The sequence below is a fragment of the Botryllus schlosseri genome, chromosome 1, assembly GCF_051294905.1.
Source record: "Botryllus schlosseri isolate E-star chromosome 1, Bs_hap1, whole genome shotgun sequence".
In the NCBI taxonomy this organism is placed as follows: Eukaryota; Metazoa; Chordata; class Ascidiacea; order Stolidobranchia; family Styelidae; genus Botryllus; species Botryllus schlosseri.
Window position 1 is genome coordinate 27243037 of NC_137236.1, and position 25449 is coordinate 27268485.

Sequence of the window (25449 nt, forward strand, 5' to 3'; positions counted from 1 at the left end):
TGCAATGTGATTCAAGCTCAGTGCTATAAGTATTAATGAGGAAATTCAATTTGGTACGGGTAAAATGCAGGAGTGAGTGGTAGCCCGTCTCTTCAATCAGCACCGAAGAAGTAGCCCATGGGTGCAAAAAGGTTGATGACTCCTGCCCTAACAGATAATAAACAACATAATACAAGACAAACAATTTGCAGAAAGTAAATGTATTAGTTGCAACCATGGTAACATAAATTCAATGATATCCCATATATACGTGACACGGAGCCAACCTCTAAATAACATTGAATATTAGTGATAGGTATTGAAATTTCAAAATAGATGACATGAGGTCTTCCAGGAAAGCAGGGAATAGCACGACGTGGAATAGACCTTTATATGACATCCAATTGTAATTATTCTCAAACGTGGTGTATAAATCTGCTAGTCGTATACCGTATAGTCAATATTTCTAGTTGCCTTAATGCAAACGGCTGGTTGCAATTCAAGGGCTAGTGATTATTAGATAAGTATCCTATACATGACTTAGACATCTCAATGCCACTACTAGCCAAGTTACAACGTAATCAGAGGTAAACGGACGAATTTTCAGAATCTTCTTCGGAATTTCATCTCGGAGTAGCCAAGGTATTGAAGAGTTCCTGGAACAGTGAGATGCGACCACGTAATTCCACTCTCGTCAACCCTCCCGAAATTTCCATTCAGATTGCTATCGTAGCAACTCGTGTACCACCAAGCTCCTCCCCATCTAGAAGCGCAATTCCAACTTGGATATGCGTCATGATCTGCGTCTTTCGTTGAGAATGGTTGGTTATTGTGCGAAGCGAGTGAATCTGTGGCATTTCCGGAGTATCCGGAGACGTTCAATATGTAATTGGTGGAGCCAGGTCCGATTCGAAAATTCCTAAATAACATGATACGAAAAATCTTGAATACGCAGCTAATATTTCATATTGATTTTCGTAACCTCATTCCGTAACAAATGTTGATTTGTGAGCTGAAATAGAATAACGGATGTGTCTTGTGGGCAAGGTGCCAGAAATGGTAATTGAATCCCTAATTTATCCACCTATACAATGATTATTTAATATTTTTTTCAATTACACGTGAACCTATTATACATAATTTCTTCAAGGTTGAACCCATAAGAGGTGGTCATACTAACTTCAGTACTACCATAAGTACTCATACTACATAAGTGCTACTTCGTGTAATAGGCTACTGAAGGTAATTACGCCAACTTCCAGTTCTTAGTCAAGCTGTTATGCTTTCCGGGTTATCCGAAAAATATATGACGCAATACTATTTACTTTACATAGGTAGTAGTAGAAAGTAGTTCATGAATTGCTGACGTCACTTCTGTGAGTAAAAGTATCATGACAACCGGGCTGGAGGAGGGAAAAATTTATGACGAAACAGCATACTCACCTTAGGAATATAACACCGAAAGAAAGAAGACAATGAATGAAGTATTAGTAGAGCTAGTGACTAAAGTCAACAATGAAAAACCATCGCCTACCGATACTTGGCAGTCAGTCGGAGTCCATGTGTCGTGATCATAGTAATTTTCAACTCATAATCTCCTTCCCGTGTCATCTGATGTAACGCCTCCAGTCCTGATGAAAAAGATAATTTTAAGTATCATAACTCTGCGGAATCGGTGCGGCAATAGCATTCGATTAATGACATATGCATTCTGAGCTGTGCAGTGCAGACTTGGACAACTAGATAATTCTAGTTTTCTAATTTAACTAAATTAGAGCGAAATGCCAGTAATCTAATTCTAATCTAATTTGTGAAATATTTCTATGCTCTAATTCTAATTCTAATCTAATTTGTGAAATGTTCTATGCTCTAATTCTAATTCTAATCTAATTTGTGAAATGTTCTGTGCTCTAATTCTAATTCTACTCTAATTTGTCAAATGTTTCTATGTGCTAATTTTAGTTCTAATCTAATTTATTGTTTTTCTGAAAATGCCTCTTTGTCCGCGGCATTTTACACCTAGTTAACAAAAATATCCCTCTCGCGCAGGGAAATCCAGTGCCAAGTGCAATCATCGCATTACTTGCATACACCGTACCATCATATTATTTATCGTGACGAACAATAGCAATGATGGCATAGTAGCGTGTAGTCTCCGAACAACATCATAGTTTTGATCACAAACAGTACAGCAGCGAAGAAAAAAAGACAGTCAACACATAGGCTTGTTCACTTTCATGCCCGTAACTACATCAAGTAAAATGATGATGATTGCTTTAGATCTAACCACAGAAAATATATTCGAGAATGAAGTGGAACGAGGTTTTGAAAAAGAGCACGATCATGATCATGGTCTGCGATGTTTCGAGTTACTGGAAAGGAGAAAATCGTTTTCCTCATCTTAAGGCTGCTGCTCGAGAACTCGTAAGCATGACGGCAATATTCGTTTTTTTGCAGCCATGTAAGAGAGCCATGCAATAATGCAATATCGAGACAAAATAGCCCACACGCAGTCGAGCAACCATGTTTTTAAAGCTTTACGCTATTAGAACGCCGTGCTTATGGGCTTGGTTACGACAAAAGAAGTAATATTCTATTAAAGAGGTACATATAAAACATGAAATATCATGATCATAAACTTAATTTTATTTTTAACTAAAAGCTGCGCACGATACACGACAAAGCTTTACAGCGACTAATGAATCGATATTGGGGATATGCGGACATGTTACTAGCTGAAAGACTATCTCATCCCAAAGATTGATCTTGTGGGAAAGCCATATGCCATAAGCCACTTTCTAAGCGTCTCAGTCTTGGCAGTGTCTGGGCAATTTTACGTCAAGGAAATTTGCTCATATCAGAATATATACTCTCCAACGATGTTTCCATAAAAGGAAAGGAAAGGACGTAGTTTTTTTTTTGACCTTGATGGTTTTGGCCGAAGCCATTTCGGCTAGTGAATAATAGTGGTGTTTGGCACAGGCGATTGAATTATTTTGAAACAACTACAACAATTTGAGACTTGAAATCAATTTCAGCATTTCAAATTGTTTATCGCGTTCTTCCAAAATCACAAATCAAATCGTTGGCCGTATGTTGGTGACCCCTGGTATAGCGCAAAACGAGAAAAGCTTGATGTACAGACGCTAACCATTCTCATGTTTATGAGAATGCGCACTGTGATTTGATATGAACTGAGCTTGATTTGCGCTGTATTCATTTATAAGTCATAATTTCATTCAATTTTCAACTTTTTGCGAATTCAGAAATTCTAATTCTAATTCTAATCTAATTTGAAAAAAGCTGTGTAGCTTTTATTCTAATTCTAATCTAATTTGGAAAAAATTTATAGCTATAATTCTAATTCTAATCTAATTTTGAAAAAACTATGTAGCTCTCATTCTAATTTTATTCTAATTTAGAAAAGCTGAAAATTTTCTAGTTGTCCAAGTCTGGTGCAGTGTCCATGCTGAAATGCACTAGCACAGGCTTATCTTGGCTCGTCTGTGCGTCACATCTCCTTTCGCGATATATTCTAATTACTTGGTTTCGGAAGTAAAATCGATCAAAATTAGTCATTTACGAACATCTATAAAAATACCACAATCATTTGTGGCGAGATGACGTATTAGTGCTACGATCAACAGATGCAACATTAATTGATTGTGGATTCCCGTGCGACTGAGGTAGAGGGCATTTTGTATTTATTTATCCATCGGTATCAAATTTTCCCTACACGATTTTCCGACCAGATTTACCATCGGGATCATGTAAGTGAGTATTTATCATACTTTCATTTTCTATTTCCACCTGAAGTAGGTTTGAAATGATTTGAAAAACGATCTTTCTACTGTTAATTGAGTAGAAATTTGCATCGTCATTTCCCTTTAATTCTACCTGAGCAATTACGCTGACTAATATACATTGAATGTTTGTAGCCTTATGAATACGCTGCGTCTTACATCCACTGTGACTCAAATTCAATATAATATTCATCGATATGTAAAGGATATCTATATTTGTACCTAACCAGATATTTTCATAATCGCCAAATCCGTTCACGTAGTCAGCCCAGTTTCGGAAGAAATCGACTTTGCCGTTCTTTCTTCGTTGAAAAACCTGTAATGAAAGTGGAAATGAAGCTTATCCCCTCAAACTTATAACATACTCAACATACGGTCCAATTTCCTCCTTCATCTCTAACGTCACAAAATACGTTCTTGAATCCAATTCCGGGAATGAGTAATCCGACCACCCCACCATTTTGGCTCAGTGATAATTCTGACTCGATTTGAGCGCTTTCGCAGTTACTCGGTAAAAGAGTGTGAATAGCTACAAATCAGAGGTGTGATTCAGAAAATTTGTTCTGAAAACCCATCATTTAACAACACACCTTTCTTAATTTTTCTATCGGCGGTTCTTTCGGTCGCAGTACTGTCAAAGATTCGCGGGGGCACATGTGGAGCAGGTATCAGGCCAGGACCAGGCGTCCTTCCAGTTAGGATTCCTGACGGCCTCGCTTGTGATCGAAAGATGTTGGCCAAAATCCTGCTATTCCTCGCACGCACCTGTTGGCACTGGCTGTCGCAAAGAGGCGGATCCGTAAAGCGCATAGGCCTCCTTCCATTACTGATTTTTGATGCCCTCGTTTGTGATGCGAGGAAAAGTACAACCAGCAGTAAGGTTATGGCACTTGTTAATGTTCCCATCTAATTTTTAAAATATGTTTGATTAGGAGTTTAGGCTTAGACATCGATACAGTGAGTCCAGTAACCTGATTTCAGCCTATTATCATAATCGAACTCAATTTAGATACGTAACGGAAAACAGTTAATAGTTTGTTGGTTAATACATGGTTGCTTCACATACTGCACTTATACGAAGAGTCAGTTTAGGTTTCAAAGACTTGATAGAAACCTGGAAATATTGAGAAATATATCACCACATTTCAAATTAAATGCATGAATTTGTCATGGTATAAACATGTGAATTTATTGGTTTATGGGCATTACGGTCTAAATAACCCTTGCACTCCTGAATTAGATATCGTGTTCATGGATTCAGAATTGTCGGCCTGGCGACGAGACATCCTCTCTGCTATGCGTAGGATCGTAACTGACTATATCGACCAAACACATTCCTTCTATATACCATCATTTCAGTCGAAACTCTAGCTTTACTTAACCACCGATCGACTTCTCTCGGGCATATTCAAAGGTAGGAGTGCCCTACAGCAAATCAACTGAGTGCTTCCATAAACGAACAACAATACCAAGAACACTAATCGATACTGCTTCCCAGTACGTTAATTGATATTCTGTGGGGTAAGGGGACAAGTGCCCTACAACTAAGTCGACAGAGTGATTGGTGAATCCCGCAGCAATACCAGGGACACTAGTTGATACTGCTTCCCAGTAAGTCAATAACCGACGATTTGCTCCCCGATATGTATTTTTTCATGTTAAGAGGAACCACGACAAAACGCCTCTACTGAAAAACACAGTACACGGCTTCCATTTTCCGAATACCATTACGTAAATTGCTCTATTTGAAACATTCAAAACTCGCAGCATTACCAAGAACACTAGCCTACTTGTTACTCCTTCTCAATACCCGAATTCAAAATCATTTATTCCCTGAAATGTATTTGCTCATATTCAAGCGGAGCACGGTATAAAGCCTTTATTAATAAAACATTTCACGGTTTCAATTTCTGAATAGAATTACCTAAATTTCTCGATCTGAAATGCTTTCAATCACTGAATAAGGGGTACATACATTTATATATTATGTAACCGCCGAAATCAGCATCGCTATCGCTCGAACAGCATACAACGCAGAGTGTTCCAGATTTCCAGAATTTTATCAGAATAACAGCGGGTTTCCAGTTGTCGCCCATTTATACCGTTGTTCGTTTTACAAAGCGATTGTTAAGCTAATTTCCAATATCTTCTAAATATATATCGCCTTTTACGGAACACCGCATGATAGCTCTCATTCGAGTGATGTCGAGCTCCATAACTTTGTTATTGTGCCACAAGCTCCAAAGGTTTTCTTCTTGATATTATTAGTTTCCGAACGTCGCAATAATGCTGTCCCTGTCGGTGAATCTGACGAAAATCGAGTATCTCGCCGATTTTGTTTCGAGTCTAGTACCTGTCGATATTTCATCGTCAAAGTAGGAATGATTTACAATGCTGAAGTATGTGCCATTTATGTGTTAAAAAGTGAACCATTGCCATTAGTTAGTCGCCACCAAAAATAATTTTGTAACTTTGGACCATGATTATTTCATAGCGAAATGAGATGTGACCTTGCTGAGCGTTCGTCACGAAAATGTCGTTATCATAATTCTTCGTAGCGTTGGTAATATTTTTATGGATTTTATCATACCATGAATCAAGGTTTCAAACTGTTCATGGTGGTAAGTTCGTAGCTATCGAGACCGTTTTCTCGGTGAAAAACAAAACCTCCGAAGTCTTTATAATTTGTATCTGCGGAAATGACTCCTACTGATCGTCACGTGTATCACAATTAATTCTCGACTAATATTCGAGAACTCATGTCACTGTGCCTTGCCGTGATGCTAAATTGACCAGCATGATAATTATAGTTGCAGCCAAGGTGGATAGTCATCGCATACAAAATCAACGAACCGTGAGATAAAAATGACACCAAAGTCACGAAGACACTATAATAATGTTATTCGATAAGCAAGGGTGAAAACAGGAGCAGCTCCTCATACCATTCTCCAATGTGAGAGGTTGGTTCGTTGGACGTAACGCTTCAATGCATAGTGGGCGAACGCATGATATATTACCATTGAGTTATCCGCAAGCAATCTAGATGAATGGAAATATACCACATTCGTGTGTACGCGTATGGAGGCAATCCAGTTTTGGAGCGGGAATTCGGTTTTTATGACGTAATGCAGCAACGTATAGATGAGAAACGCTTGGTGTATATCTGCAAAGAATGTCTGAAAATGGTATTACATGACCTACGGTCATAGGTCTAGGGAATCGGTTGGCTTTTTCGATAGGGTTAAACGGAATCTATTCTCCGAAACGAGAATATTGAAGTTGACTCCTAATGGGAATATTGCATTACCGCATCCAAATTTATTTCATGGTCATGCAGAACTATAATACATTATTACAATAATAATGCGCATCGAGCGATATTTGGAATGATATAATGATGCTGCACACGCCTGATGATGATGTCCGGCAATTCATGTGTCGAATATATCCATTGCACCACTCTTGACCAAATCAATGTGTGTTTTTCATTTGTATATGAAATAATGTGTGTTGCAAACGCTACACATAATCCAGGTATACGTCATACGATAGTAAGCCATTTCTGTTCGCAAGTGAATAAATTTCTCGCGTGGGAAACGATATATCAACTCACTCGTTCACAACTCTATGGACATTGGACGAGTGAGTGCTGATGTAAAGTCCGTGGGGCGCGGGGTGACGTGTGTGTCGAACCAGCAGAATACTTTGTAGGCATATGATTTTCAGTATAAACTGAAGTGGTATACAGTAACATGTGATTTCGAAACACACAACAATACCAGGGACACTTATTGATGCTGCTTGCCAGTACGTCAATAACGGATGATTTATTACCCGAGATCTATTTTTTCCATGTTGAAAAGGACCACGGAACAAAGCCTCTACTATGAAAATAGTATACTGTTTTTTTCTGGTTACCGTTACGTAACTTGGTTCGTTTCAGAATTTCGAAACACACAGCAATATCAGCAGCACTACTTATTACGTTCCCAGTTATTTATCTACTGAGAAGTATTTGTTCATGTTCAGACTGACCACGGTACAAAGCCTACAGTATAAAAACAGTTCACGGTTTCAGTTCCCGAGCAGCAATACGTAAATTGTTCGATTTCAAACAATATCAATGACTGAATATGCTGTATATGAATTTTATATATTACATAGCCGCTGAAGTCGGTATCGGTATTGATATCGATCGAACAACACACAACGCATAGTGGTCCAGCTTCCTCAACTTCTATCAAGATAACAGGGGGTTTCTAATTATCGCTCATTTATACCGGCCATATCACTACAATCCCACAAACCTCCAACACTATCAAACCCAGCGAAATAGTAAACATAAATCAGACATATTCCGTGAGGTGGAGTCGGATGTTGTTTTAGCAGATCCCTGGGTTATTCTATCCCCGGGGTTCTCAACCCGCAGCCCGCAGACGGTTATTTTGCGGCCCGCGGCGTCTTTCATTATGATCGCAATTACTACTGGCGCAGCATTGTTACATATTAATTGTATTTGTAATTGTTATTGACTACTCATTCTTTGTTGTGTTCTAGTTTCCTGATTTATGCTTGTGTTGATTGTTAGTGTTTTGAATCGGTATTCGGCTGGGTCTTGTTCCAAGAGTTGTGTGGTACACTTTTAAAGAGTGTTTCACTCACCGCAAATGGTTTGAACAGAAACAAGAACAAGGAACGGAAAATTAAACAGCGAAAACTGGGTTTGTAATGTATCTTTGTGTGGAAAAGTGAATTTGCTCTCTCAGATATAAATCGAAAACCGATGTGCCATATTTGTCAAAAAACAGCTGTCGTAACGAAGGGTAGCTTAAAATGATACCGCGACAATTTCTTCTGTATAGTTATACATATGGCCTGATCTTAGAAAAAGTTACCAGCTTTAGGTGTCAAGCCGTAAATCCATATTTAGAGGCGTTGTTAGAATTGCGGGCGACGTCACAAACTTACTTGGTAGGTCTACCTCATGAAATCCGAGAAATATGCTAGAGCAGTGGTTCTCAACCTTTTTGGCTTCGCGGACCCCTTTTGACCGTCACGGACCCTCGCGGACCCCCTCAAGTTTTAGTTCAATTTTAGCTCTAATATGGTGCAACCTTCATCTGTCTTGTGCAAATATGAACTGTAGGCTTGTGATAAACAACAAAATCATGATTTTTCTTGAAAATAACATCGTACTATTTATGTAGAAATTGGTAGACTTTTATTATTTCAAAGCTAATTTTGCTGCTGTATTTCTTGAAGTACATGGTCGTGTCTTGAAAATCCGCGTCCTCGTTTTGATATGAATGAGGAGGGCCGAAAACCATTTCCGCAAATATAGATGGAGGCTAATGCAGTATTAACGCATAACGCTTCCGGCGATACTTTTGGTGTGATCGCAATATTTATGGCACCAAAATGAAAAAAAAACACATATATTTTATGAACATATAACGTCCAGCATTTAGCGCAGGGACGGGCAACATACGGACCGCGGGTCGAATCCCACCCGCAACGGCATTTTGATCGGCCCGCAGAGAGTTCCTACCGTCAAAGTGAAAGCCCAATCTAATAGTATAGACACATTTTATGCGCCAAATAATGGAACCACGTTTTCCAACCTGAGAAAGACTGTCATGAAACGACTTGTTCTGTTCGGGTTTACAATATATTTACGAGCAAACATTTTCGACCATGAACAATTGAACATTAACAAGACAAGGCAGCATACCAATATAACTGGTGATATAAATTTCAAGGTTGGAGCGTAATGCTTTGATAGCAACGAAACACTCCTTGTTCATCAAAAAACAGCTTTGTAGATAGGACATCCGCAATAAGAATGCGCCAAATTTGATAGTCGAGCTTCAAAAGCAGCATCGTCCGATTTATGACGACTGTCAGCCGACAATATTCGGGTTCATTTCAATATGAATATACTATGCAATTGTATATTGAAGTTCTGTACCTCCAAGAAGCTGTTCAAATAGTGGTTATGTCTATCGCAGGATAAAATGGATTTCGTGGCGAGGTTTTAATCCCTGCATTGGTACAAATTAGGGAAATACTTCGGAAATTTTTATTTCAAACGACTGTTCACTAATTTGATGAGACTGACAACTTCAAATCGAGAAGACATAAAGAAGTCCCCCTGATTGACCTTACTATCTCCATATTTTTATTTTGTCAACAAACCCCAACAAAACGTCTCTAAACAGCAATATCTTTGTATCGGCAAGTTATTGGAAAATTGGCAATGAAAATGAATTTCCACACTACGATAGTTCATGTCAAACGATTATTATGATGATATGAGTCATAAGGTTTTAGCAGTTGTGGTGCGAAACTGCCTCATGCTTTCTCGACTAATTAAATAAAATAAAAATTACGTTATCAACCATTTTAAAAATTTAGAGGTCTCGCGGACCCCCTAAAATTGCTTCGCGGACCCCTAGGGGTTCGCGGACCCCCGGTTGAGAACCACTGTGCTAGAGAATGTGTAAATGCAATAAAACTTTAACATACTCGGCGAATATTCGCAGCAAGAACAACATCACCTGACAAATTGCGAAGCTACAGCTGGCTGATTGATTCAACCGTGACCAGAAAAGTAACAGCAACGTCAGTCGATCGTTTATCGCATTTTCTGAAACACGTTGCCGCATATAGACTCACTTTAGCTACCTAGCATTTGACGAATCCACCGACTCAACCGACATTGCATGACTAATTATCTGGGTGCATTCTATCAGAGTGGACATATTTGCAGAGGAAATGTTGGCAGGTCAAACGTTGGGAGGGACCAGCGTAAATCATCAACTTGACCAAGCTGACTTCTGTAACTATTGATCCAGGGCTCCAGCCATCGAAGGAAAGGGGAAATGATGATTGGTTTGCTAAAAAAAGGACCCAGAACGCCTGACTTCTTCTCATATCGATGAAAACTCGAAGTTATAATGGCTTCTGCAACGAAAAAGTTACCGTAATTTCAAACATACAGTTCGGTTATATGGTGGACGGGTTAGTTTAAATGTGCATATACCGAACTGGCAGTGAATGCAGTGTACGCACCATTACTTGCGCCGCTGGAAAAAGATATTCTCACAAATAAAAGCAACCACAAATTTATCAACGCTATTCAGTGTCCATTAATGTCTTCGAATGCATAAAAATGTACAAAATACCCGTATACGACTGGTAAATATGCTACAGTAGCCTAAATTTAATATTACCCCATAAATATATGGTAATAATGCTCCGCGGCTCGCAGCGTTTTTTGCTGTTAAAATGCGGAAAGTTGAGAACCCCTGTTCTAGCCCGTAGCATTGGCTATACAGAATGTACACCATTCCTCCAATTGCCGATGAAAATAACAACTGAAAGAAGATGCCGCAATGGAACTAGTGCTTTGAATAAGAGAGTAAACTTTGTCATAACTTCACAATGACATTTCAAGAAGAACGCGATTTTGGTGACGGATTAGAAATATCCATAGGAAGATGTGACAGCGTTGCTACGGGTATAACTGAAAGTATAGGTTGTAAATGTGTAGCTAATTACAACATTGGGGATACCAAAACATCTCTATTATCATGCTATCACTTCCCCTTGTAGCATTTAGTTCTTGTGATGTGAAGTCGCTTTCAGAAAAAGTCACTTTCCTCTATTGTAAATCAAACAAATCATATTCAAATGGTGATTTTCGAGCTTTAGCAAATATACGTTAGATTAAGTGGTTGATGCTAATTACCAATATTTTCGTCCTATTTACCACCTTCTACGGAACACCGCATGATAGCTGTCGCTCGCCATGCGACGTTGATTTCTATAACTTTCTGTTGTGTCGCAAAGCCGAAGGGTTTTGAAAGCACCTGTTTTCATCGTTTCCTTTTGGTGTTCTTCTGATAGCATACTTTCCAATCGTCGCGATAATTTTGTCGGTGAGCCTCGCAAAATCGAGTATCTGACCGATTCCGTTCTGATCCATCCAGTAATTTTGACCTCAATCACAGTAGGAATGACTTACAGTGTGCGAGTATACTATTTCTGTTGTCAAAAGTGAACCAATGTCACCTTGTCGCCGCCAAAACTAATTTTGCACCTGTGGACCATGAACATTTCATAGCGCTAATGTAACTAGCTGAGCGTTGATTACAATAATGTGTATATCATGTTTCTTCGTAGACTTGTTAATAATGTTTTGGATTTAGTGATACCGTCAACCGAGGTTTCAAACTGTTCGTGATGGGAAGATCGTATCCATCGAGACAGTTTTTCTCGTTGAAAAACAAAATTCTTTATATATGTTACTGCTGTAATCACTCTTACTGCCCTTCTCGAGTTACTACAATTGATTCTTGACTAGGATTCGAGGAATCATATCATTGTCTATTGCCCTGATGATAACTTGCTCGGCATGATAATCATAGTTGTAACCAGTTTAGATATAGGCATCGCGTGTACGGCACAGTCAACGAACCGCGTGTAAATTATGACACAGATGCCCCGAAGAAATTATGATTGTGGTATTCGATAACCGAAGTGTCAAACGCAGGAGCAGCTTCTTCCATTCTGGAGTGGGAGCTGGGTTCGTTGGACGTAACGCATCAATGCATAAGTAACGAACGCATGACATAGTACCATTGGTTTATCCGCAAGCAATCTCTATGAATGGAATTGTACCACATTCGTGCCAGCGCGTAAGGAAGATAACAGAGGGTTTCTAAATATCGCTCCATCCAATCCCATTAAACCTCCAACACTATCATACCCAGCGAAATAGTAAACTAAAATTCGACATCTTCCGTAACGCGAAGTCGGCGGCTCTTCTAGCGGATCCCTGGGATATTCCAGCCCATAGCATTGGCTATTCAGAAGGTACACTAGGGGTGTAAAGGTCGAATCAGACGAGGCGATGTTGGCGATAATTTCTCTACAATCATATGAGAGTTCGTTGCATTTGATTAGTTTCAGAAAGCGTTGACCCGTTGCATTCAAATCTGCTCGGGGATGATTGACAACTGCGAATCGGATTTTTGTTGTTGTACAGATCAGGTACACTGTACAATGTGTACATACTACCGCATCATGATCAGTGATGGGCGCATAGAGATTCCTGAGAATCCGAATTCATCCGACAGCTCAAGTCTCAGAGGATCAATCCTTCCGAATACGAATAATCTCATCCAAGTATCCATGCAAATCCGAAAAAGCACGTCCATATAATCCCGAAAATCCGAATAGAATAAATTTTCCGAAGAATCCCAATTATGCAGCGGAGCGAGACACGTTTAGGGTGTAGCCTTTATAAAGGCCTAGAGTTGGCTGTTTATATTTGCTTGGACCTTTAATAGAACAACTTTAGAGTGCTACCAGTCCTATAACAATGTCGGTTTTAGTTGTCGAGCTGACGATTTTTCTCTTTCGACTTGAAGTCAAAAGTCACGTCTGGACAGAATTATCCAGAAAAGTCCGAAACAAAGTAACAAATGGCCGAAAATATTCGAAACTAATACAGCAATATGGTTATGATGCCTGTCCAATGTGTTCATGCTGCAATGTCTTGTCGAATGAAACCTTCTCGGAACCATGGTAGCATGGTATTTGTAAGGGTAGGTCAAAAAAGTTGAAAGTAGCACGAGTTTAGACTGTCATAATAACTGCGGAAGAATGCGCGTGCTGGTGCTACTCGAAGGTGGTGGGTGCATCCGATTTTGCAACGCTGGCCTATACTGGGTAAGTGAAGCAGCTCAATAATTTAGTAGCCTACTACATCGCAGTAATTCGTTCGCAATGCCTCGCCAGAATTTCCGTCCGCCAAACGGCTTGAGCAAAAGTGACGCTATTCAAGTCTCAACACTGGTTTATATATGGATACGCATAAGCGCATCTCCCACTTCTCTCATCGCCGCCAATGTCGGCGACACTGCCAAATAAAATCGGCGGCGATTCGGCCGATGGCATGATAAAACAAACCCCTACGCTCGGCCGTCATCGCCTCGTCTAATACGCCCTTAAAACTGTAATTGCGTCGCGGCAGGATTCAAGATTTCAAGTCGCTCGCGGGCCGGACCAGACAACTGATTTCAAAATGTTACCTCGTGCTCTTGCTTTTCACTCGAATAACTAAAAAGCATATATATATATTACACAGATCATAGGTTTTTTAAAGGAGCAAATCGCAACACGTTTATTCGCGAGCAATGGAATTGGCAAAAATACGATGATTATCCGGTTGAATAGGAACCGTTAAAAAAGCTGCGTTTGCGACGATATAAGTTGGCATATTCCGTCTATGCTCTCTTTGAGTTTGTCGTAGACGACGGCAGGCTGCTCTATGAGCGCAAAGCTATAATACTGGGTTGTATTGACACTGCAATAGAAAAACGTTGAGTAACCACCGACAGATACTCTCTGTCGTATCTTCAAAGGTATGGTAAGAGTTCCTTGCAGCTACATACGACATCTTACTGCTTGCGAAAGGCACACCAGGGACATTTCTTGATACTTGAATTGCTTCCCAGTACGTCATTAACAGAGGATTAATTTCCCGACATGCGTTCTTCATATTAAAAAGGACCACAGTACTATACTCTTCTACTATAAGAACAGTAGGGCAAGGTTTTGCAACTTTTTTCGGCTTGCGGCAACTTCCTAAATACGCATAAGCTATGTAGTATACAGTTTTAAATTGTTTGAAGGAATCTTTCATTGCAAATTTTCGCAATTTTTCCTCCACTTTTTCATGCAACGTTTTGCAACTTTCCTGTTTCTCATGCAACTAACTTTTCCTGAAAATATTTGGCATAACATGTAAATAGATCGCTTGATTATGTCACTTTCGTTTAAATTTGAAGTGTTTTCTGATGTGACGTACATCTAGGCCGGACCGACGAAAATTATATTTTCACTTGTTCGCTTTTTGCAGGCTATTGATTTTGTTCATGTCGCTAACACTGAGTTTTGCTACAGTGCCTTGGATACGGGTCGATTCTAGTATCCCATAACATAATAATTTTAAGAAACTTGTCCATAAATGTAACTTTTAGTAAAAATAAATGAAACTTTTTACTGCAACTTTCCACGGATTTGACAGCAATAAAAACTTGCCCGAGTAATAAGGCTTGGTGATAAAGTATTCAAGTAAAAAACAGGAGCATGGATTTTGAGATAACATGCTGGGTTCATTTGACTAGTCCGAACAGCCTCGCTAGTGGAGTCTGACACGTCTGGTCAACACCTTATGAAATGAGATGTTTCAGATTTGTATTTTCACTTCGTGTGATATGCTATCTCCAATTGTGTGCTCACGGTTTACCGTATACCTATCATATTTTCACCAGCCCAAAAGAGGATAATTGGTAACCGGAAATTAAATTGAAAGTAGAAATACGTAGGTTTCCCCGGTATGTACTAGAATAGGGATAGGCGATCTCCCAACGCTCCAAAGAAGCCGAAAATATTTTGACCGGCCTATACGTAAAAGCTTCAACTGTAATCTGCGGATTCTCCGAATGCCGTTCATCCTTCTGATCGCAGTTCGTCTGGACAGCGGTAACTTTCATATGCCTATTTATTTTCGGGAAATATTACCAGTGCTTGGTTTAAAAAGCATTCTTCATCAGACTGGTCATTCGAGAATTCTCATTTACTGTGTTTATAGGTGTTGCGGTAAATTACAGAACTAGCCTTTGTTGCTGCGCATCGACCTGCGTGCAATAGCTTGGTAAAATAGCTTTATAAATTTGATAGATTCGCAAACAGGTGTTGCTACATTCGCGCTTCATCAGCTTTGGCCAGAAGCCTGTATTCCTCGCGTGCATCTAATAATGCCGATCTGTTCACCACAAATAAAACAGACTTCTTTACCTCCGACTTCACTGAACAAACTTTTGGTGCAAATCTTCTGGAAATTGTGACAATCATCGTCGCCCTTCCTGTGTTACGTACACTTCCCGAATACATTGGCTATGATCGACGAAGACCCCTAATCACGTGCACAAATCGAACTGTTTACCATGGTGTCCTAGGTCTACCGCTATGCGTGGACACTAGCTAATCCCACGGCTCATTGCGATTGGGTTACACCATTCTCGCCATTTGACTAAAGGTAACTGTCGGCACTATCTGGTATGACGTTCCGAGAGCTAAATCTGATAAAATAGGTAACATTCGAAAAGAAGACATGTTACGAAAATATAAATTATATTCAGCTCGTTCTCGTGCCACCCACCCAATCAGACTCGAATTTTGCATTGTGACGAAGCTAAGGAGCACGGATCCGAAATGTGGTGACTAACTCGAAGTTTCCAATGTCCATTCATTGACTGTATATCATATGCAGACAAACGCGACATTTTCAGTCAGGTATGAAATGGCTTTAATTTATTCGGATTGCGCAAGTAATTTGCCCTGCCTGCACCACTTACTCAAGTAGCTAAGTTTTATTTTACACTACTTCAACCTCTACGCAACAGGAAAAACGAGGCAAAACTATTTACCTTTTACTCCGCGTAATCTGTAATTATAGTATAGTATCATATATGCTTGCAGCCTTTTATTGACTGCTATCTGTACGAAAGAGTCCCTGTATCACTTTAACTGAATCTATTTTTAAACCTTGGACTTATTTATTTCTGCCACTGGTCGGTTACCGTTATTCCCGAAGAAGCACGTCGGAATTTCGAAATTGTTTTCTCCGATTAACCGCTAACAGTGTACAAACAAGCGACCAAATCGACTCACTAAACTATACTTGAGCAGTTTTAAGATCTTCATTATATACTTATGGTACTAAGACGTTACTTCCACTTATTCTTGAGTAGCATCCCCGACTTCTTAGCCACATCTGCACTCAAGACGACAATGTTATAGGAGTGGCAAGAAAAGTTCTAGTTAACAATAGAATATCACCTGCGAATGTCCTAACGAATAAGAAACAACAAAATATGAGGCAAACAATTTGCAGAGAGTAAATGTATTAGTTGCAAGCACGGCAACAGAAATTCAACAGTAATTCATGCACGTAACACAACGCGAACATCAAAATAATATCGAATATTAGTGATAGGTTTTAGAATTTCACTTCGTAGATGGTCTGATGTCTTCCTGGAAAACGGGTGTACGGCGTGGTATATGACATCCCATTCTAATCATTTCTATAATTGAGTTTATATCAATGCTAGTTGGTTAGAGTACCTACTTTGCCTCGTATACAGATGGCTCGTTACAATTAAAGGTCTGGTAATCATTAGATGAGGATCAAACACGACATAGAGGCTACATCTCAATGTCTCTAATACGCTACTCCAAGTCACAACGTTATCAGAGGGAAAAGGACGAATCTTCATAATCTTCTTCGGAACTTCATCTCGGAGTAGGTAAGGTAATAATTAGTTGGAGGAGAATTCATGTTCATCCACACAGTTCCAATAACGTCGTTCGTGCGAGGTCCATTCAGATCGGTATAGTAGCAATCGATATACCACCAAGCACCTTCGCAGCGAGAAGCGCAATTCCCACTTGGAAATGCGTCGTGATCTGCGTCTTCCGTGGTGAATGGTTGGTTATTGTGCAACATAAGTGAATCTGTGGCATTTCCGGAGTAGCCGGAGACGCTCAATATGTAGTTGCTGGAGCCAGGCCCGATTCGAAAATTGCTAAATAATATGATGCGATTAGTCTTGAATATGTAAGTAATGCGTAATATCGATTTTCCTATCCTTACTGTGTAACAAATGTTCAATTTTAGATTCTTAAATCTACCACAATGCACACAGGAACAATATTGTTTTCATTAAAAAAACATCAATTAAATACTTCACATACTACAAGTACTTGAAGCAATTATATGGCGTTGAAAATACTGTGATGTAGCAAGATAGCTCCAAACCAGAGTTGGTCAGTAACGAAGTACTTCGACTTCAAGGAGATTTTGCCCACTCTCACTATTTCCTCAAGTAGAAATGTATTAGACTACTTGACAGTGTCAGTTTCTCAGAATACTTATGTTCTGTTTCATCCGCTTTGATACATAATTATCAAGAAACGATGCGCTTCATATAGACTACGCGTACTGTGTCGATAAAAAGTGCAATGAAGCATATTGTTGTTTGGTGCGAGATTAGGAAATTTGAGTTTTCCCAATATTAGGTTAGCAAAAATAGTATCAATTTTGTTGTCACGAGCTCGGGCTTCGTTTGTATCGTATGCTGTCGACAATGCCCTATTCCCTGAATTAATTTTGCAATGGGTCGCGATTCGCGTGAATCGAGAGAATAATTCCATCGTAATTGATTTAAGTTGAGCATTCGGAGGGTTGCAATACGACAACGCATGCGTCTTCTGGGCGAGGCGCCGGAAATGTTAATTGAATCCTTAGTTTATCCACCTATACAATGATTTTTTGATTAATGGTATTATATTCTAATTACACGTGAACGGGAAGAGTTATAAGTAACAATGACGCAAAACTATTTCCTTTTTACACGTGTGAGCTATGTCATGTAAAAAGTAGTTTTAAAATTGGCTGACGTCACTCCTGTGACTGAAAGTATCATGACAACCGGGCCCGGTGGAAATTTTATCACGAAACAGCATTCTTAGGAATATACCACCGAAATAAAAAAGACTATGAATGAAATTTTAGTGGGAATAGTGACTAAAGTCAGTAGTAAATATCATCACCTACCGGTACTTGGCAGACAGATGAACTTCATCCGTTGTGATCATATTAATTTTCAACTCATAATCTCCTTCCCGAGTCATCTGATGTAACGCCTCCAGTCCTGATGAAAGATAATTTCAGGTATCAAAACACTGCCGAATCAGTGCGACAAGAGCATTCGATTAATAGCATATGCATTCGGAACTGTTCCAAATGAATTGCACTACCACAGGCTTAGCTTGGTTGGCCTATGCATCATATCTTCTTTCGTGATAGATTTTAATTACGTAATTTTGGAAGTAAAAACGTTTAATACTAGTTCTAGTAATTTATGAACATCTGTATGAAAATACCAAAATCACTGGTGGCGATATAGCGTAGTGCTAAGATTAGGGTTGCTTTTAAAACAAAAATTAATTTGAAGCAAACATGATTTTTATTGTTTTTTTAAGCCTTGACGTAATGAATATTCAATTGTGACATCATAGTCAATTAACATTGACAATTCAAAATATGGATGTAATATAGTTCCTTTGACGAAATATCTGTACTATTCCTGTTGAACCGACTATTTTGAGGGTTCCAACCATCCCATATCGATATACGTCGGCTATATCGGGTGGTAATTGTCCGTAGTCTCATATAACATGTTTTTTTGAAAGTATTTACACAATTATGGCAGAGTTTTACAACTTAAAAAACACCATTTTTGTTTTAAATGCAATCCTAGCTACTATCTACAGCTGCAACTCTAGCTGGTTACGGATTCCTGTCCGACCGAGGTCGAATATAGAATCCCAACTTAATTTTTGGATATTTATTTAGGCTCCGCCTCGCCATCTCCATCGCGGAAGCAGTGGCTCATAGCATTAGGGACCAAGGGAAATGCCCATCCTGGGATCGCATAACTTTAAGCTATTGTACAATATCGATCCAGGGATTAATCTAATTGAAACCACGTATTCGCTAGAAAGCATCTATCACGGATGAATGAGCTGTTTATCTCTAATTTGCTCTTAAATTTGTTACAATGTCAGCTGATGATCATGCACACTCCACATTATTGCGCTAATAATACCGACTATGACGGCATATCAACGAACTATACGGTTGTATATTCTAGTATGAAAGATGGTCAGATACTTATACTTTTATGTAGTTTTACCGACATGTATTACTTGCAAATTTTTTTTGTGGTTGGACTACTCTCATATCATTCTACTGCTTTCAATCATACAGGTATACACCAATGGTACACGAAACCAGAGTCTACCTCAGAATTATACCGCGGAATCGAGTAAAACATTTTAATGCGGACTACGTATGCACGTAGGATAGGGTTACCATATTTTGGAATCCAAATTCCGGACGCTTTTCAACGCCCACTAGCGGAATTCAAAATGAGGTATGAGCAGATTGTGGATCAATATGACGTCGCACCAGCAAAGCTTTGTCTATCGACTGGAGGTGGTCACGATCAGGTTTAGGAGTATGTGGTTGTGTGTTGAAGGTTATAACCAGGGCCGAAGCTACATTTTCAGCCCCACGGTGGCCTTAGTAGGCCATGGCCCCACCCCGCCCAAGTAAACATTGATCTTGAGCCCATCCTAATAGATGCAACTTTTGGGGCTTACTATATGCAACTGGTCGTTCAATGATTTGGATGAAAAATATCAATAATATTGTTTCGTCCATATATTACTTCATAATTTGATCCTCACTCCGCCCACATGATCAGAGTTTGCGGTAGAGCTGGTGGAGGATGATGACTTCGAAAATGCAAGGCGCGTAATTGTACTTCGTTAAGTCATGTCCAAACGGCCTAAACCGACTCTATGAAGATACCGTTATCTTGTAATTGCGATAACAATTAGACTCATTTCAGTAACTGAATGTTATTTTTATTTATTTTTGATCGCATTTTTGCGAGGGTGGTAGTCCCAATATTAAGACCAATATACGTGACACTAAATTGCGCGCGGCGCGACGAAAAATTTCATGTAGCAAAAATCTGCCCAAAAATAATACTGTTTATCTTGATTTCGGATGACCTTACTTCGAAATTCCGGACATGCAGGCATATTTTAGAAATTCCTCCCGGACGCAGTTTTAACAGTCAAATTCCGGACATGTCCGGGAAATTCCGGACGTATGGCAACCCTGTAGGAACGTAGGAGGACATGCGTGTCGGCAAGTAGGATGTATGACGGTGCTTTGTTCTGTTTTCGTAGTATACAACCCAACACGAACTAACCAGCAATCATTTTACATGTGAAGTGTACGGCTTGAATAATGCTATATGACGGCACATACTTGAGTTTCAACGTCATCAGTGAGTGTGTTATATTAGATTCAATGATTGAAAATACGCCCACATACATAGATGCTGTATGTCGTAGTTACCTATAATCAGCTGTTTGAGCCTGAATCGAAACGTCACTTTATGCCAACATTTTGAAGGGGCACTGCACTCTAAAAATGATGTGGTCTCAAATTGAAGGGCAGATTGAAATTTCCACAGATGCATCACGCTCCAGCAGTCACGCAGAGATCGAACTTTATATAGTTGTCAGGGTCAGCCGATGTTATGAAGGAAATATGTCCTACACGCCAAGGCGGTTTAGATACCGCATTCAACGAACATAAATCAGGAGATTTATGTCAAAATCGGGCCTAGTGTATTCTATTTCCTTCATAACATCGGCTGACAACTATATAAAGTTCGATCTCTGCGTGACTGCTGGAGAGTGATGCATCTGTGGAAATTTCAATACATTACAGCTCCATTACGGTGGCGTTCGGAAGAAAAAGGCTGCGGCCATATTTTATTTGTCGTTTTGCCCTTCAATTTGAGACCAGATCATTTTTAGAGTGCAGTGCCCCTTTTAGGTGGAAACCAAGCATTCTTCTTTGGCTCGCTGTATCTTAAATTACAATACACATCAAGTTTAAACATTTCAGTTTTCGAGCGTATATCTCATCGGTCGCCTCGTCGAGTGCTTTTGGGCCAACTGCGTGGGGACCGATGATTCGCTTGTGCAACATATTTTAAACGTTCAAACGGCGGATAATCATGTGTAATCCGAGGTAGGTATAGCGTGGGCAGAAATGTTGAGCCAGCAAAAGCTCTGATTTTCTCGCATGAAGCTTTGGGTGATATAGAGCATTTTGTAACTTTTGATCCATCGGTACCACATAGCACATACCATTTATAGGCCAGATTTATCTTCGCGAACACCTAAGTGAGTACTTCTCATACCTTCATATTCTATTTTCACCTTTTAAGTGGTTCTGACATGCTTTGAAAACCGGTCTTTCTACTTTTAATTGAGTAGAATTTGCATCGTAATTTCCCTTTAGTTTTACCTGAGCAATTTCGCCGACTAATATATAGTTGAATGTTTGTAGCCTTATGAATACGTTACGTCTTACATCCACTGTGACTCAAATTCAGTATAATATTCATCGATGTGAAAAGCCTATATATACTCGTACCTAACCAGATATTTTCAAAATCGCCAAATCCGTTCACGTAGTCAGCCCAGTTTCGGAAGAAATCGACATTGCCGGTCTTTCTTCGTTGAAAAACCTGTCACAACAGTGGAAATGAAGCTCATCCGGCGAAAAAATCACACATTTAACATACGGTCCAGTTTCCTCCTTCATCACTGACGTCACAAAACACGTTCTTGAATCCAATTCCGGGAATGAGTAACCCGACCACACCACCAGTGTCGCTGTGTGCTAATCGTGACCAGATTTGGGCGTCCTCGCAGTTACTCGGTAAAAGAGTGTGAATGTCTACAAATCATAGGTTTCATTTCAGAAAATTTGTTCTCAAAACCCATCATTTAACAACAAACATTTCTCTATTTTTCTGTCGATGTTTCCTTCGGTCGCGACCTTGTCAAAGATACCGAAGGACCTAAGCACTTGTGCGCTAGGAATAAGCGGCTTAGATTGGCGTAGAAAAGGTATGCCTTTAGAAGTTCCATTTGGGATTCTTGATGTCCTCATTTGTGATATGAGCAAAAGCACAACCAGCAGTAAGGTCATGGCACTTTTTGGTGGTTCCATATAATTTTTAAAATATGTTTGCTTAAGATTTTGTGCTTAAACCTGTGGGCATCGACACCGTTAGTCCAGTGATCTGATTTTTGCGTATTACCATAATCAAACTCAATTTAGATACGTAACGGAAAACCGTTTATAGTTTGTTCGACAATACATAACGTTTCCAGATTCCCCTGGTTGCTTCACATACTACTCTTACACGATAGGGCAGTTTACTTTTCAATGAATTGATACAAACCCGAAGATATTGGCTAATATATCACTGCATTTCAAATTAAATGCATGAATTTGTCATTGTATAAATATGTGAATTTATTGGTATATAGGCATTACGGTCGGAATAAGCCTTGCACACCTGAATTAAATATCTTTTTGATGGAATCATAATTGCCATAGACTGGTGACGAGACATCCTCTCTGCTATGCGTAGGGACCACTCTCTCGTAACTGAATATATCGACCAATAACATCGCTTTTTATATACTATCGTTTCAGTAAAAACTCTCGCTTTGGTTCACCACCGATAGTTCTTCTCTCGGGTATATTCAAAGGTAGGAGTGCCCTACAGCAAGTCAACTGAGTGATTGCCGAAACGAACAACAATACCAATAACACTACTCGATACTGTTTCCCAGTACGTTAATTGATATTCTGTGGGGTAGCGGTAAAAGTGCCCCACAGCTAAGTCAACAGAGTGATTGGCGAAACCCACAGCAATACCAGGGTCACTAGTTGATACTGCATTCCAGTACTTCAATACCCGATGATTTGCTCACCGATATGTATTTTTTCATGTTAAAAAGAGCCACCACTGAACGCCTCTACTAAAAAAAACAGTACACGGTTTCCTTTTTCTGAACATCGTTACATAACTTGCTCCATTTAAAACATTCAAAACCCACCGCATTACCAGGAACACTACTTGTTACTTGTTCACAATACCCCAATAACAAATGATTTATTCCTTGGAATGTACTTGTTCATATTCGAGCGGGCCACGGTATAAAGCCTCTACTAAAAAGCAGTTCACGGTTTCATTTCCTTAACAACATTACGTAAATTGCCCGATTTCAAACAATATCAATCAGTAATATGCGGTATATGAACTTTATATATCACATAGCCGCTGAAATCGGTTTCGACATCGATCAAACAACATACAACGCAGAGTGGTCCAGCGTTCTCAAATTCTATCAAGATAACAAGGTATCTCTAGTTGTCGCTCATTTGTACCGGCTATATCACAACAATCCCATTCAAACTCCAACACTATTAAACCCAGCGAAATAATTAACTAAAATCGGACATATTCTGCCAGGCAAAATCTGCGACACTTTAGCGGATCCCTGTGATATTCTAGCCCAGGGGCGGGCAACTTCTCCAGTCGGCGGGCCGGATATAGGAAAATTAAATACTTGGCGGGCCGGATTGCTGAATCGATACATTATTCGCCCATTTAATTGTATTTAATGAATGTATTTTAACGACAGAAATGTAACTTCAAAGCTATTTCTCGTCCATATTGACGAAGACGATGTGGATTTGAGAACAGCATTGTCATACAGGCACCACCGTGTCTGCTTCTCTCTGATCAATCAACATACACACGGTGCAATCCTTAATTAGGATTTCAAGGCGTTCGATAAGGCCGGTAGCCCAAATTTACCAAGATATAAATTCATTAGGGTTTAGTGCAGGGGTGGCCAGCCTTTTTGCCATTCACGGGCGCATTTCCACTACTCATGTAGCCTACGGCCGCATTCCAGGGCATAGTCGTAACGAATTATCTGGACGCCAAATACCCATGTAAAAGTGTCTATGTCCTTTTCCGGTGAACTCCGACTTATCTATTTAATCACATAGGCTTACTATGCACACCAACTTCGCGAGTGGTCACTGGCCATGTCATGGCGTCGTACATAATCGCGCGAAGCGCGAAAATATTTTCAGATTCACCTATAAATTTCGTCATAAATAATAGTATTTTTTATATTATTTCTCATCCCATGTGATCAGATTCACCTGTAGATTTGACGGAGGGTATGTTTTTCGAAAATTTAGGACAAGTTATAAATGATGATGAATCTTCGGGTGGGCCAATTTTTACCATCAAGATTTACCATCAAGATTGTCCGTATAGTGAGGAGTACAGGACTCCGAGTTGGTATTCCTATATGAGGCACATTATTTTCCTCTGCTGTTCACGTCTGTACTGTGGAGCTATGATTACAAATGGCGCCACTATATTAAAATCGATAAACGAAGTCACATTGAATTTCAAGATTATCTAGGATCTCTAAAAAATTCGAGACTCAATTTGTATATTCGAATTGCATGTCGACGGCCACCAACACATACTAATTGAATTACTTGTTCACACCCACACAAATTTCTTTCTGCGGCTGCAGGTTGACAACCCCTGGTTTAGTTGGTGACGATCGAGATATGGCCTGATTGTTCAACTGTGTGGCCTCTTTTATCACGATATTGAATTCTTGCGGCCCGCAGCCTCTACGAAATTTGAAAGTGGCCCGCGATCCGTCTCGAGTTGGCGACTCCTGGCATAAGTGATGTCTTACAAAAGCCTAGAAGTGAGCCGTGCTACAAGTCGACGGTTACGGAATCAAAAATAAGAAATATCGGCCTGGTGTAAATGACCATTGAAGTCGACTATCACCATGATTACCACAAATGACATTAGGGTTGAGTGCAGCGGAAATGTCGGCAATGCAAGTCTCTCGCTTCGACTAGCTTATGAGTAAGCACCACCCTCGCTCGCTGCGCATACATGTGCACTGTGCAGTCACTAAAATTTGGCGTTTACGCAAATAGTGGGGAATCTCGAAAGACTGGGGCCGCAGGCAACATTATCATGTGAGACGGAAAACTGTCCGCGGGTCGGACAAAATCCCTTCGCGGGCCGTATGT

The 25449-nt window shown here is 39.7% G+C and overlaps 1 protein-coding gene across 3 annotated transcripts; it reads right to left on the reverse strand.

Moving 5' to 3' along the window:
• Window positions 1–209: 209 nt before the first annotated feature.
• Window positions 210–22587, reverse strand: LOC145446475 (fibrinogen-like protein A). Of its 3 annotated transcripts, none has more exons than XM_080324783.1 (5): window positions 22311–22587; window positions 22094–22248; window positions 21943–22036; window positions 1514–1610; window positions 210–898 (listed from the first exon to the last, which is right to left on the reverse strand). In XM_080324783.1, the coding sequence occupies exons 1-5, from the start codon at window positions 22522–22524 to the stop codon at window positions 583–585; spliced, it is 876 nt and encodes a 291-aa protein (XP_080180909.1). In that variant the 5' UTR covers window positions 22525–22587; the 3' UTR covers window positions 210–582. The 3 variants fall into 3 exon arrangements, with proteins under 3 accessions (XP_080180909.1, XP_080180900.1, XP_080180917.1); XM_080324774.1 differs by lacking the exon at window positions 1514–1610 and adding an exon at window positions 18472–18568 and having other exon boundaries at window positions 223–898; window positions 22311–22586; XM_080324791.1 differs by lacking the exons at window positions 210–898; window positions 1514–1610 and adding exons at window positions 17095–17440; window positions 18472–18568 and having other exon boundaries at window positions 22311–22586.
• Window positions 22588–25449: the final 2862 nt, after the last annotated feature.

What these genes read in the sequence shown, in the direction of transcription:
- LOC145446475 (XM_080324783.1), bottom strand. Translation starts at nt 22,524, where the DNA reads ATGGAACCACCAAAAAGTGCCATGACCTTACTGCTGGTTGTGCTTTTG. An exon ending in CGACAGAAAAATAGAGAAAT is followed by an intron (nt 22,249 to 22,310) that starts GTTTGTTGTTAA and finishes TATGATTTGTAG; the next exon opens with ACATTCACACTCTTTTACCG. An exon ending in ATGAAGGAGGAAACTGGACC is followed by an intron (nt 22,037 to 22,093) that starts GTATGTTAAATG and finishes CTGTTGTGACAG; the next exon opens with GTTTTTCAACGAAGAAAGAC.